The sequence below is a fragment of the Nilaparvata lugens genome, chromosome 1, assembly GCF_014356525.2.
Source record: "Nilaparvata lugens isolate BPH chromosome 1, ASM1435652v1, whole genome shotgun sequence".
Classification (NCBI taxonomy): Eukaryota; Metazoa; Arthropoda; class Insecta; order Hemiptera; family Delphacidae; genus Nilaparvata; species Nilaparvata lugens.
In genome coordinates this window covers 493,365-507,770 of record NC_052504.1, presented here as the reverse complement: position 1 = coordinate 507,770, position 14,406 = coordinate 493,365, and the positions used below count along the sequence as shown (strand labels likewise).

At 33.9% G+C, this 14,406-nt stretch overlaps 1 protein-coding gene across 3 annotated transcripts; it reads left to right on the top strand.

The window, feature by feature from the left end:
• Positions 1-7,451: 7,451 nt before the first annotated feature.
• Positions 7,452-14,117, top strand: LOC111044696. 3 transcript variants are annotated; one of them, XM_039427018.1, is made up of 4 exons: positions 7,452-7,692; positions 8,511-9,108; positions 10,369-10,609; positions 12,485-14,117. In XM_039427018.1, exons 2-4 carry the CDS (start codon positions 8,947-8,949, stop codon positions 12,799-12,801), a joined length of 720 nt encoding a protein of 239 aa, XP_039282952.1. In that variant the 5' UTR covers positions 7,452-7,692; positions 8,511-8,946; the 3' UTR covers positions 12,802-14,117. The 3 variants fall into 3 exon arrangements, with proteins under 3 accessions (XP_039282952.1, XP_039282960.1, XP_039282966.1); XM_039427026.1 differs by having other exon boundaries at positions 7,477-7,595; XM_039427032.1 differs by having other exon boundaries at positions 7,481-7,582.
• The last annotated feature ends 289 nt before the right edge of the window (positions 14,118-14,406 follow it).

The following is a 14,406-nucleotide window of genomic DNA, read 5'->3' as shown; positions in this document are numbered from 1 at the left end:
GCTGGATATCTCGTTGATAAGTCAAGTTTTTTTGATTAAAAAATGAGGCCCTTGTCAAGAAATATGGCCCTTGGAAGGCTATAGATATATTAATGGATATTATTCTACAATAAGTATTATTATTGATACAATAAGTACATCATCAAAATGATAGGGAGAGAAAAAATAAGGTAACCTTGTGCTATTCCTTTCCAAAATTTAGATAAGGCTACACATAGTCCGAAATAGGTTTAATCTTGTAGTTGTTCACTTCACAAATGTTTCATATTGAAACACAACAAAAATTATCAACTCACATTTTTTATCTTATCAAATCACAAGTAGTCTTATCGTGATTTTATGAAAGAAAAGGTACTCTTATAATTTTTATTGTGTCAATAATTTCAGTAACCCTATAGAGGAAAGCGAATATTTATTTATTACTTTTAGAAGAAAGCACTGACCTTGAGAGAAAAACTAATGATACTCCTTCTACTATTTCTCTCCCAAATTTAGAAAACAAATCATGGATGAATCATGGATATCCTTCTAAGACTGCTCTGACCGCCGACCGCCCTCTGTGAGCACACTCCCTTAATTACAGGGAAGTTTTTGTTGGTGAAACTTTGTGCCGCTTGCACAAAAGCCGATTAAATTTTAACCGTGATTAATTTCACGAGAACCATTCAGAGAAGATCTATTAGAAAAGACGGCTTCTATGATTAAAATATTGTTCTCGTGAAATTAATCACGGTTAGAATTTAACCGGCTTTTGTGCAACCGGGCCTTTGAGTTTGTTACTGAAAAGTATGATAATTATGTAGTATATCTAATGTGATCTTAATTCATTAATTTTTTATTAATGGCTTATCATAATATTTGTGATAGTCTACTATCAAAAAGCCTTCAAAACTTTTTAATCAAACATGAATTATATATTATTCATGATGAGATTGTTCACTTATGAGTAACTTTTTAAAATTCCAATTTGCATGATGAATATTTCAATTTTTTTAAACTTGAATTTTTTGTTTTAATTCATTGTTTTGAATATTCTATTTTTCACCAACTATTTTATCAGTTTTCATTGATAGTAGTTATATTATTCACAATTCAACTGTCGTTTTAAGATGTATTCATCTTGTTTCAATAAGGGCGAATCAGAGTGTTGAATATATTCGTTTCTGTAAATAGTTATTTATTTATATTACATTTATAACATTATTATCATCGAATTGTTTCGTTCATGAAAATAGTGTAAATATGCAATTGATAGGTAGCATATAAGGATTTAGTGCAATTCAACCTATACGTATGGACTCTAAATAAATATAATTATTAGTGTAATAAGTTACTTTTGTATTAATATGTAACTTTTTGTAGACCAAAAAAATAATTGAGTATTGTAAATTATGTAAATTTACAAAAGAATGTTCTGTAAATTCTTAGTAGTCCACTCAAGGAAAGGTTATACAGGGAAAAGTTGAGAAGACAATTTTTGACCCCGCAGTTCTGTTTAGGGTAGTAAGTAGGTAAACATATCAAAAGTCCTCACTCCTACCCCCTGTGCCAAGTGGGTGGGGGTGGTTTAAAGGTACCATTTTTCGGTTTCTCGCATAAAACTCAAAAATATGTATCCTAAGGACTTGACTGTCATGTAACAAATTAAAGCTTACATAATTTCCTACAATATTCATTCTACAAGTCTCAACAAAGCTTCAAAGTAAAATATTTTGTTTAAAACATTCCCTCCAAATTCCTTTGTCAATTGGTCTATTGTTGCAAAAATGGAGATTCCACACTCAACACTAAAGCTGCTGTTAAAGGTCTAGGAAAATTTGTAAGTGTAAAATTATACATCAAATTGAAGATAGTTCAATGCTCTATAAGTTCATAATCAATATGGATTTTTCCATCGATTTTTACAAAGTTATAAGAGCAAAAATAGAAAAAATTGGTGGCAAACGTGTTTTTTTCAAAAATGTCACACCTTCAAGAGCGGATATCTCGAAAACTAGAGAGGAGATATAAAACAAGTTGTGGAATGAATATTGTAGGAAATTATGTAAGCTTTAATTTGTTATATGACAGTCAAGTACTTAGGATACATAGCTTTTGAGTTTTATGCGAGAAACCAAAAAATGGTACCCTTAGCACAGGGGGTAGGAGTGGGGACTTTTGATATGTTTACCTCCTAACTACCCTAAACAGAACTGCTGGGTCAAAAATTGTCTTCTCAACTTCTCCTCTATACCCTTTTTTGAGCATTCATTGCCTGGACTATAGATTTATTTGCAATAATTATAATTTGCTAAGCATTTCTCCGACAATAGATGTCAAATACTATTTCTTTTCACTACTTATTTCTTTAAAAAGTGACTGAATATCTATCTTTTTTACAATAATTATTGTAGATTCTTCAATTATTACTGTACCTACTTTGTATTGTTATCTGGGTCAGCCGTCTACAATAATTAAATAATTGTGTAAAATTTCTGTATTTTATTTAGTACAGCGAGTCACCCTCTTAAGTTTATTATCAAAATGTTTAGGTCATGACGATTTAGATTAGATTTAGCACACCATGTTAAATAATTCATTTTTCCTACAGTTACGATGGAAAGTGGCCATTGCTGCACTGATTACAGAACGCAAAGAATCACTTTTCCGCTCTAGTGCGCAAAGTATTACTTTGCGCACTCATAATACTAAGGCCCGGTTGCACAGCAGCCGGTTAAATTTTTAGAAATTGAGATTTATTCAAATTTTCAAATTAATTGGATTAATTTAATTTTTAATTTGAATTAATTATTGATTATGTATTTTCAATTGGATTATCAAGTTTAAAATAAATTAAAGTTGTTATTAATTTATACAGACAAACATTTGATGGATTTCAGCCATCATTTTACCCATCATCAACCACTTCTCATATTCAATGGTAACTGTAGGAAAAATTTAATGTGAAATACGTGCGCAAAGTTCGTTTGCTGCACTCAAGAAACAATTCCGCCCTCGCCTACGGCTCGGGCGTAAACGTTTCTTTCGGTGCAGCAAACTGTCACTTTGCGCACTAGTTGCACAAATAACTATTATGGAGTCATTTTTGTAATTAAATTATAGGAAATGACTGGTACCTCTGAAATATTCCTTTTAGATTATACATACTATTAGTTTCGAGTATAATTATTCATTTCAAATGAATATTTCAAAGCTATAGTTAGGTCCACGTTATAATGGCAGTGGAGAAAGATAGGAGAACAACGTTGCAGATCCTCAGTCTTGTCAATGCCATCTATAGACGGTAGCTGATACAGGTTTATTGATGTAATATTAACTGTTCATTCTCGTTTAAAATAATCAAATATAAAACAAAATAAAACTTGTAGCACCCTTTATTTATTAAAAAACTTAAAATAGTTGAACAACTAGTTTCGGTTCTAAAACCATCAAACTTATTTTAAGTTTTTTAATAAATAAAGGGTGCTACAAGTTTTTATTTTATTTATTAATTTAAAAGCAGCCCATTTCAATAAGTGTTTTTTAATCAAATATATTTTATCAGACAAGAAATTATATTTTTCAATGATTTCATAATGAATTTTCATAATCAAGATTAAATTTTTTGTTAATTAATTATACTACTACATTGTTAAAAAAAATCCGGCAACAGAGCAAAGCAAGAAAGAGATAGCGCTATCCGTTTTGTTGAATGATAGACAAGGATAGCAATACAATCGCTAATTAAAGACTGCCATTATAATGTGGACCTCAATATAGGTAATGTACTAGCATAGCCCGAATATCAACCAAACCTGGGAGATTTGCATTTTTCATGAAATCCATCCTGTATTTTTGCAAAAATGTTTTAAAATTAACCCTACAGAGACACACTTACTTTATGTTAACACAGTAGACATACTGGGGTGTTTAACACCCCAATTTAATTTTGCATTTTTCTTTGAAAAGTATGAAAAAACAAGTACTTAGACCATACTTCATCATTTCTTATTTTTGTTCCAAGTGCATATACAGAAATCAAAAGTAAAGCACTGCTTATCAATATTTATACTAATTTTAGAAGTATGTATGTTCCGCCTAAGTGTTGGAGCTCCTAATCCGGTTTGAACGAATGGCTTGATCATTGCCAATGACAACTTCATCAAAAACTCACGTCTCTTCATTTTATTGATTTGAATCTCAAGTTGTAGAAAATTTTAGCATTCATTCCAATCTGATCCATCATCCCATACCACATTCGTAGTTGATAAAGTTTTAGTTTTACTTTTAAAGAATAAAGAGTTGACGGGGGAAACTCACAAAGAAAACGATTTTACATACCGACTGCGTTTTTAATCACCATGACAGTGCTGCCACCATAGTTGTTCAAACACACAAATAATTTTTGACATTACAATAGAAATAATACAAAATATAGTTTTCCTACAGTTACGTTGAAAAGTGGCCATTGCTGCACTGATTACAGAACGCAAAGAATCACTTTTCCGCTCTAGTGCGGGAAAAAATTTTCTGCACTCCAGATTTGCAACATTGCAACGCAAAATACTCAGTAGGTTATATGGAGCAACAGTGCAGCAAAATCAAAATGAAGTTGGTAACAGTGGCACAACGCGCTAATTATGCAACGAAGCACAACGCGCTAATTATTATTCATTATATATTATAACCAAGGACAACGAGGACTTTAGGATTTTAGGTTTAAGGTTTTTATCAATAATAAAATTACACAGAAAAACATTGATGGATTTCAGGCAATTTTACCCATAATTACCACTTTTCATATTCAATGGTAACTGTAGGAAAAACTTAATGTGAAATACATGCGCAAAGTTCCTCTGCTGCACTCAAGAAACCATTCCGCCCTCGCCTACGGCTCGGGCGTAAACGTTTCTTTCGGTGCAGCAAACTGACACTTTGCGCACTAGTTGCACAAATAACTATTTACATGAATTATTATATTCCAACAGTAGTGACAATACCAGTAAATCTTTGTAATAAAAGTGTTTGATAAAAGTCCTACGTAAAAGACACTCTGGGGTGTTAGACACCCCAAACGAAGAACAAGATGAGCTGGTGACCTTGTAGAATGCTATTACTGACTGGAAGTGGTGTAGAGTAGTTGACAATACTACAAACCTAATTTAGACTGGGCATAAATTCCCATCTGTTTGATATTGTCAACTGCAGAACAGAAAAAAAATCCCTGGGGTGTGAAACACCCAGTGTGTCTCTTCAGGGTTAAAATCGCACAAACTCTCAGGAATGATAGTATTTGACTTGAGGAACATAATGTGTCATCACATTGGCGAAATTCTCTCCTATTCTTGAGTTATATGCATTTGAAGATGAATGACTTTTCTGATCTGAGAGTGGAGGTGAGATTTCAAGTTTATGTTTGAGTGAATAACTCACCCTGTATTGTAGCGAAACGTCTGATATTATAGCACAACACTTGTTAGGTCAACCTCTACCCATAGCCCGAATATCAACCAAATCTGGGAGATGTGCATTTTTCATGAAATCAATTAATAAAACATCATGGATTTTTGCAAAAATGGTCAAAAATTAAAATCGCTCAAACTCTCAGGAATGATAGTACTTGACGTGAGGAACAATAAGATGTGATCACATATTGGCGAAATTCTCTCCTATTCTTGAGTTATAAGCATTTGAAGATGAGTGATTTCTCTGATCTGGGAGTGGAGGAAAGATTTTATGTTTCAGTGAATAATTCACCCTGTATTGTAGCGAAACGTCTCGCAATCTTTTCATGTCCTTGTGATTAAGACCACATATTAAAACTACAATTATAATCATTAAAATCGACATCGTTCCTTGTCCTTGTGATTAAAACCACATATTAAAACTATAATAATTATTATTAATAAAACTATTATTATTAAAATAATTGAAACTACATATTGAGATTCACGTTATAAAGTCAGTAGATATGATAGGAGTGCAATGCTGCCATTTCTACGTTTCCACTGCCTTTTATAGTTCGTAGCAGCTGTGATACTAGAAACACCATTTTTATTTCATGAATCACAACTATAGTCAGGTCCACGTTATAATGGCAGTGGATAAATTTAGGACACAGCGTTTCTGATTCTCTGCCTTGCCACTGCCTTCTACAAAGGATAGCTGATACCGATTCATCTGATGTCATTTTAACTGTTCATTCTTGTTAGGAATAATCAATTATAATTTATACGTCAAGAATACATATTTTTCAATGATAGAATAATACATTTTCATAATTGAGAACTCAATATTTTGTTGATTGATTATATTTCTACAGATGTAACATGGAAATTGCTGAGATATTGCAATTATTCAAATGCTAATCTTCTATATTATATAAAAGCGAAATGGCACTCACTCACTCGCATAACTAAAAATCTACCGGACCAAAAACGTTCAAATTTGGTAGGTATGTTCAGTTGGCCCTTTAGAGGCGCACTAAGAAATCTTTTGGCAATATTTAAACTCTAACGGTTGTTTTTAAGGGTTTAAAGTTCGTCTTTTAGCATGTATATTCTTCTTCTCCCAATCTCTTAATTATAATTGAAATTTCCATATCATATGTTACTATAGAACTATAATCTAGATAGAGTACCTCTTCGAAACAGTTGTTAACTGGCAACTAAATTAATAATTTTGTCAGGTTGGCATTAAGTTGAGTTGACTTTGTTAGGTTGGCACCAAGTTGAAGATTTAAATGCATTTATCGCGGAAAAATTGATTGGGCACTGCTACTTCAATCCTGGGAATATTATATTACTAGCCGTCAGACTCGCTTCGCTCGCCATATCCGTTTAGCCAGACGTTTAGTCTGGACCCCCGACTGGATTGTTCTAACATATGATAAAAACGCTCAAATGAAAGATGCAGCTTCACTCGCCTGCTGATCTCATTCTTGGACGATCCAGTCGGGGGTCCAGGGGGCGGAGCCCCCTGGCTAGACGGATATGGCGAGCGAAGCGAGCCTGACGGCTAGTGAATTAATAAAATTATTGAAATCCAAATTAAATTCTTCAATGTTGTTTTCCATCACGAATTGCTTATTATTAAATCAATTTTTGCTTTTAGAAAAGTCTGACTGCTAGTCGTTTTTTCTAAAAGCAAAAAGTGACACAAATTAAATGCTGTAAATCACCCGGAAGACTTCCGCTACTGCAAATAATAATTTGTATTTTCGTTTTAATAAACATTATTATAATTCTACATTGTTCAAAAAGGTTTTGGCAACGTTGCGGAGCTAGAAGGAGGATAACGCTATCTGCTTTGTCGAATGATAGACAAGGATAGCAACACCAATGTCAATCAAATACTGCCATTACAACGTGGACCTCACTATAGTCATCTCTGGACTACCAATATTGCACATTGTTCACTAATCTTGCAGAGAGGAAGCTGGAAAGGAAGTGCCATGATAAGGATTATTAAAGTTAGCAGTTCTATTTCATACAATCTAGTCAGTCAAACAATTTCAGGACAAAAGAATAATTATTTTGTTTTCTGGAATCGGAATTATTAGACCAGTGCTATTCTCTCTGTGGATTAGTAGACAATAATATAGGTTGGTGAATGAAGTGAGTGTATTAGTAGGATTAAATTTATAGAATTTCAAGTTTTGTTAAGGTATTTTTTGCTAGGTCTTATTGAAAGTTTATAAAAACATAATTACCAGTAGGTTACCCTTAATTGTATTATACTATTCCAGACACTAAAATTTATAAAGGGGATATATTCTTTATAGATTGTATTTCAAATATTCATCTTTATATGATATTGATATACCTATGATAAAAGGAAGTTTTACCTATTAAGAACCTGTTTCTAGGACCCTTATTAAATATTTGTAGGTGTATAGGATTTTTTTCAAATTCAATTAAGAATATTCAAGACATATTTTAAACTCTTTATATCATTAAATATATAATTAAATAAACATAATTTCTCATACATATAGGCTACTTGAATAAAATAAAATATGAAATTCTGGCATCACTAGCAAAAATAAATACTTTGCCCGCTGGTGAGAGCTGCATAAATAACAGTAAAAGAAAAGCATTACCGTATAGGTTTAAAGGTGATGGTTTCTTGATACATTCCGAGCTGCTATGTATTACCTAACACACTTTTTATGTATTTAAACACGACATGCAGTCAAATATTTGAGTGTCTTGTTTAAATACATAAAACAGTGTGATTATAGGTTTTTGCTATTTCGAAATTATGCAGAAAAATTAGGCTCAAATAGGATTAGTACCGGTACATTATTAGATTTAATAACTGTCATAGAAACAGGACTTTATATTAATTTACTCCAAGTTCCAAGAGTAAAAGCAATTAGAGAAGGATGGTGAATATTTGTATAGGCAATTATTAAATTTGTTGAAAAAGTTATAAACAATGTGTCTAAAGCTGTATACAAACTTTGAAACTTTAATAAGTAATTCATAAACTATCAGTAACTAATTAGGGAAACTTCTATATTATTATAGGTTCACCAAGCAAGGAGTCTATTACTCAAGGTGTCTAACTAAAGACAAACTTTAATACTAAGTAAGTCATAAACTAGTTGCAATTAATAATTCGAGAAACTTTCGTAAGTGAGAAACTAACTTGTAAGTGACAAACTAACTTGTAAGTTACAAATAACTTGTAAGTGACAAAGTGACTTGTCAAGTGTCTACAAATGACTTTTAGGCTACTTCTGTAAGTGAGAAACTAACTTGTAAGTGACAAACTAACTTGTAAGTGACAAACTAACTTGTAAGTTACAAATAGCTTGTAAGTGACAAAGTGACTTGTCAAGTGCCTACAAGTAAATTGTAGGCTACTTCTGTAGGTGAGAAACTAACTTGAAAACCAAAGAATTGAATTGGTTCTGTAGATAATTTGTGAAACTTCTTCGAGTAATTAACCAACTTGAAAACCATGAGTGGTTCATCGAGCAGAGTTTTTCGACCAAATATGTTGTTTCTTGTAGTATCTGTGCTAAGTTGTGTGCTGATGAATACTGAAGCAGCTTTTAAGCCTAGAGAGGAGAAAACCAAATGTCCTGCTGTTAAAGCACTTCGCAATTTTGATTTGGAGAAGGTGAGAACATTTGTATTTTTAAAATAGTTGCATCTATTCAAAATTAATGTAGCATTCATGTCATATAATATGTTATAGTGAAGTCCACGTTATAATGACAGTGGATAAAGATAAAAGAACAGCGTTGCCGATTCTCTGCCTGAATTAATTATATTTCTACATTGTCAAAAACAGATTTGGCATCGTTGTGGAGCTAGAAAAGGATAGTGGTACCTGCTTTGTCGAATGATAGCAACACCAATGTTAATCAAATACTGTCATTATAACGTGTAGTATCTCACTATAGTATTATGAGAATATTATTACTCTAGCCTACAGATGGAAGGTGATGAGAAATTGCATGTATTCAAATGCTAATCGATAAATAATTATTATTAAACAAAAATCCAAAGCTAAATGCTCTAATTCACCCAGAAGACTTCTGCTACTGCAAAAATTGACAACAAAGTTAACAGCTAGATGGAAATTCGATAAGAACTACTATCCAAAAATTATTTGCCAGCCAAACGTTATTCTGTGAACAAATGGATAATTTTGGTGTGTTATTATAAATTATTTATGTTGTATGAATTTTATCATACACAGTTATAGTAAATTCTTGAAAATATATAGGGCACTTTTCTCTATAGGGCTACTGATGAAATTATTAAAAACAATAAAAGTTATCAAGTAGGTACCAATTTTATTTATTTTTCCTACAGTTACGTTGAAAAGTGGCCATTGCTGCACTGATTACAGAACGCAAAGAATCACTTTTCCGCTCTAGTGCGGGAAAAATTTTTCTGCACTCCAGATTTGCAACATGGCAACGCAAAATACTTAGTAGGTTATATGGAGCAACAGTGCAGCAAAATCAAAATGAAGTTGGTAACAGTGACTGCTGTGGCTGCTATAGTGAGCAGAGGTGCAACCAAGCACAACGCGCTAATTATTATTCATTATATATTATAACCAAGGACAACGAGGACTTTAGGATTTTAGGATTAAGGTTTTTATCAATAATAAAATTACTCAGAAAAACATTTGATGGATTTCAGGCAATTTTACCCATAATTACCCACTTTTCATATTCAATGTAGGAAAAATTTAATGTGAAATACGTGCGCAAAGTTCCTCTGCTGCACTCAACAAACCATTCCGCCCTCGCCTACGGCTCGGGCGTAAACGTTTCTTTCGGTGCAGCAAACTGTTACTTTGCGCACTAGTTGCACAAATAACTATTAACACAATTAAAATCAGAATAAAACTCAATTTTTGCAGCTCATGGGCTCCTGGTACGTGGTTCAGTACTACGCCAGCTCTGAGGAGGACCTGTCATACAAGTGCATGCGTTTAGAGTTCTCCATGTCTACCAATGAGATGTCAGAGCACATGCACGTCTATCTCAACTTCAGCTATGTCTTCAGCGATGATCCAGACAAAGAAAGACTTCTTGGCAATATCACCTGGATTATACCTGATAACAGCCATCCGGCACATTGGATTCATATGGAGGATATATGTAAGTATTTATCTATTTATTTATCCATACAATATGACAATTCCCACTGAGTCTAACAAGACTCATAGTGGTACAAAAACAAAATAGCACTGTCCATAAATTTAGAACTAAAATTGGACAAAAGATAATATTAGACAATATTGAACTACAAATCATAATTGTGATGATAAATTGATTGATTTTAAATGTTGTTATAATGATAGGGAACTTCCAACTCTCTGGATTCATATGGAGGATGAATGTGAGTAATAATAATAAATGACCCTTATTTTATGAAAAATACAGTATACAAAGCAAATCATTGTAGGCATTTTTATAATAAAGGCTTATACACGTACGGGATAGGAAATACAGGGTCTTTCTAAAAGGTGGATCCATTTTCAAAAATTTGTATTTATTAAAGTAAAAAATGCAAAATGGACAACGTATATACCAATGGAAAGAGAAAGTTTCAAAGTATTTTTTTAATACCTCACAAGTATTCAATGTGGTCTCCGGCTGCTGCACGATCTGCGGAACCGTATCACTGCTGCCGTGCACTCAATAACACCAGATACCAGATGGAATTAAATAGAGAATGCATTTATTCAAATGCTAATTAATATATAATTATTATTGAACGAAAATTCTAAATAAATGCTGCAAATCACCCCGAAGACCTCTGCTACTGCAGACATTGACAACAGGGCTAACAGCTAGATGGAAATTCGATGAGAACTACTATCCAAAAATTAGTTGCCAGCCCGGGAATCGAATCCGGTACCTCCCAATTGCTAGTCAGGAATGCTTGCCCTTACACCAAACTGACAATCTCTGGATATCAGCGCTCTGTAACGAGTTGGCCGCTATGGCTTTGTATAAAATGAGCGCTGCTATCCAGAGATTGTCAGTTTGGTGTAAGGGCAAGCATTCCTGACTAGCAATTGGGAGGTACCGGGTTCGATTCCCGGGCTGGCAACTAATTTTTGGATAGTAGTTCTCATCGAATTTCCATCTAGCTGTTAGCCCTGTTGTCAATGTCTGCAGTAGCAGAGGTCTTCGGGGTGATTTGCAGCATTTATTTAGGATTTTCGTTCAATAATAACCAGATACCAGATTTCTCGCGTGTGGGACGAGTTTGGCTACCGCGTGGATGTTTGCCGTACAGCAGCCGGAGGCCACATCGAACACTTGTAAGGTATTAAAAAAAACTTTAAAACTTACACTTTCTCTTTCCATTGGTATAAAGTTTGTCCATTTTGCATATTTATTTAATAAATACCAAGTTTTGAAAATGGGTCCATCATTTAGAAATACTCTGTATACAAATGACGCTTCATCACGCCTCAACTACTGAACTGATTAATTTGAAATTTTGCATATAAATTCCTAATTTACCGAGGATGGTTAAAGGCCTATTTTCAGTTCGGTTCTTCAAGATTTAAGTATGTCATGCTTTATGTTTGTCAAGTGGTTTAAACACATAAACAGGCCCTTGCTGAGCATGAGTCACCTGCTAGTAAATAAATTAATTAATAGATGATAGGAAATACAAAAATGACGCATCATCACGTCTGAACTATTGAACTGATTAACTTGAAATTTTGCATATATATTCCTAATTTACCGAGTATGGTTATAGGCCTATTTTCAGTTTTCCAAGTGTTTTAAACAGACCCTTGCGGGGCACGGGTCACCTGCTAGTAGTAGTATCTTACGTCACATGGACGGGAAGGGGCCTTTTGCAGGCGAGAATGATGCTCGGCTGACGCCTTGACTAGAATTTCATTCGAGCACTGCAAAAGACATTCACGTCCAAGTAACGTACACTATTTTTTGTCATAAATATCTAAAGAAAATCTAAATTAATAGATGAATAAATCTCTTCAATTACAGACGAAGGAGTGTACAACACATACGTTCTGGACTCTGACTACACCAGCTGGAGTCTGCTTTTACACTGCGCCGAGAAATCAGCAAGTCCGCGCTACCTGTCCAGTTTTATAATGTCGCGCACAATCAAACTTCCCGCCAACGTGATCTCGTTTCTGCGCGAGAAATTGCCGCGATACGAGATCGACCTCGAGTACATGTTTCCGATGTCCCAGCACCATTGCTCCAGTCCACAGAATGAGCTGCATTATGCCAGTGGTCACACAGGGAGCAAGAGGCAGAACGGTAGACGACATCCTATGAAGAATGTGCATCATTGAGCATTTGTGAATCAATGATTCAGTATGGTGGGCCGTCCACTAGAACCGTTTTCGGCCGAAAACTACCGAACTCGTCCGAACGATCCCCCAACAAAGAAAGGAATTAGATGCTCGTCCATTGCCGGCTCCGGCCGATCAATTTTTTGATCCGAATTGAATGGGATTTTCCGGCTCTATCCGGCCGAACTAACTAGTCGAGCTGAGACAACAACTAGTGTTCCTGACCTAAAATTGTTCCACAGTCTTGTTTGTTTTTGTTTTTTGAAGTTGTTCTGTGTTACAAAGATGTTTTACAAGCATTGTTCTATTTCAATAACGGCTGAAAATTCAACACATCATCATACTCTATAATTGTGTTAGCGTTAATCCTCAAATAATCCTCCAAAGTCATCAAACAATATTATTTCAAGATTTTAAGATGTAACTTTCGTTGATATTTAGTTAATACACTAGTAGTTCTGTGAACAGTAGACCTCACGCAGTATTCTCATCCACAAGTACCTGATTGAAACTATAGACCTTATGGAAATACAGCAATAGACTGGCTTCTCCACACATCTGTGTAATCACTTGTCAGCTGATTTATGATGAATATATAGTCTGATTTCTACTCTAATATTGGCGTATGAAGGAGGCTCCTTTTTCCTTTTATATTATCCTTGAAATGCAAAATTTCCAAAAACCTTGTATATACGTCGACGCGCAATTAAAAAAGGAACATACCTGTCAAATTTCATGAAAATCTATTACCGCGTTTCGCCGTAAATGCGCAACATATAAACATTCAAACATTTAAACGTTAAGAGAAATGCCAAACCGTCAACTTGAATCTTAGACCTCACTTCGCTCGGTCAATAAATATTTAATAATGATTTTTGTATGATGATATGAATGAATATCTGTGAATTTAAACAGTTATTTTAATGTGTTAGGGAAATTATGAGTTAATCTATTTTGTTTCAAACAACAATAACTATGAGAAAAAAAAACTGAATTCAAGTGGAAAAATGTAGAAAATTCTACTGATGTGGAATTAGAAAGTAGAAATTATTGTGTTATAATTTATTGATATTGTGATTGTGGAATGTAATAAATAAATAATTGATAATTAGTAGGTACTTTCAAGTAGCATAACTACTGTACTGGACTGACGAAAACGGTTCCAATGGACGACCGTATACGGCCGAGTTGACAGCCGGCAGATTCGACCGATCCAACGTCCGAATGGATCGGTTGAATACGGTTCCAGTGGACGGTTACCCTATGGGCTAGACATTGTTCTTCAGTATTTTAATAAATATTATTCTATTCTTAAATTTGTGTTCTAATTTGAATGATTCTTGCAATATTATTCTCCTTCTACTCGCTTATATCTCATGATAAAGAAGTAGAGCTCTGGTCCTCCTGGTTTGTTCTTCTACCTGCACTTCTAATCCGGTGAGGCCATGTATGACTACTCAGCTCCTCAATGGCATCAGTGTTTATTTATTTATTTATTTATTAGATAGAGCGAACAATACAATAGTCGGAAAAGAAAAAACAGGCTATTGCCCAAAACTTCTTCAATTTCCTGATTTTGTCACAAATCGTCCAAATATTATGTAG

What these genes read in the sequence shown, in the direction of transcription:
- LOC111044696 (XM_039427018.1), top strand. Translation starts at nt 8,947, where the DNA reads ATGAGTGGTTCATCGAGCAGAGTTTTTCGACCAAATATGTTGTTTCTT. An exon ending in GCAATTTTGATTTGGAGAAG is followed by an intron (nt 9,109 to 10,368) that starts GTGAGAACATTT and finishes CAATTTTTGCAG; the next exon opens with CTCATGGGCTCCTGGTACGT. An exon ending in GATTCATATGGAGGATATAT is followed by an intron (nt 10,610 to 12,484) that starts GTAAGTATTTAT and finishes CTTCAATTACAG; the next exon opens with ACGAAGGAGTGTACAACACA.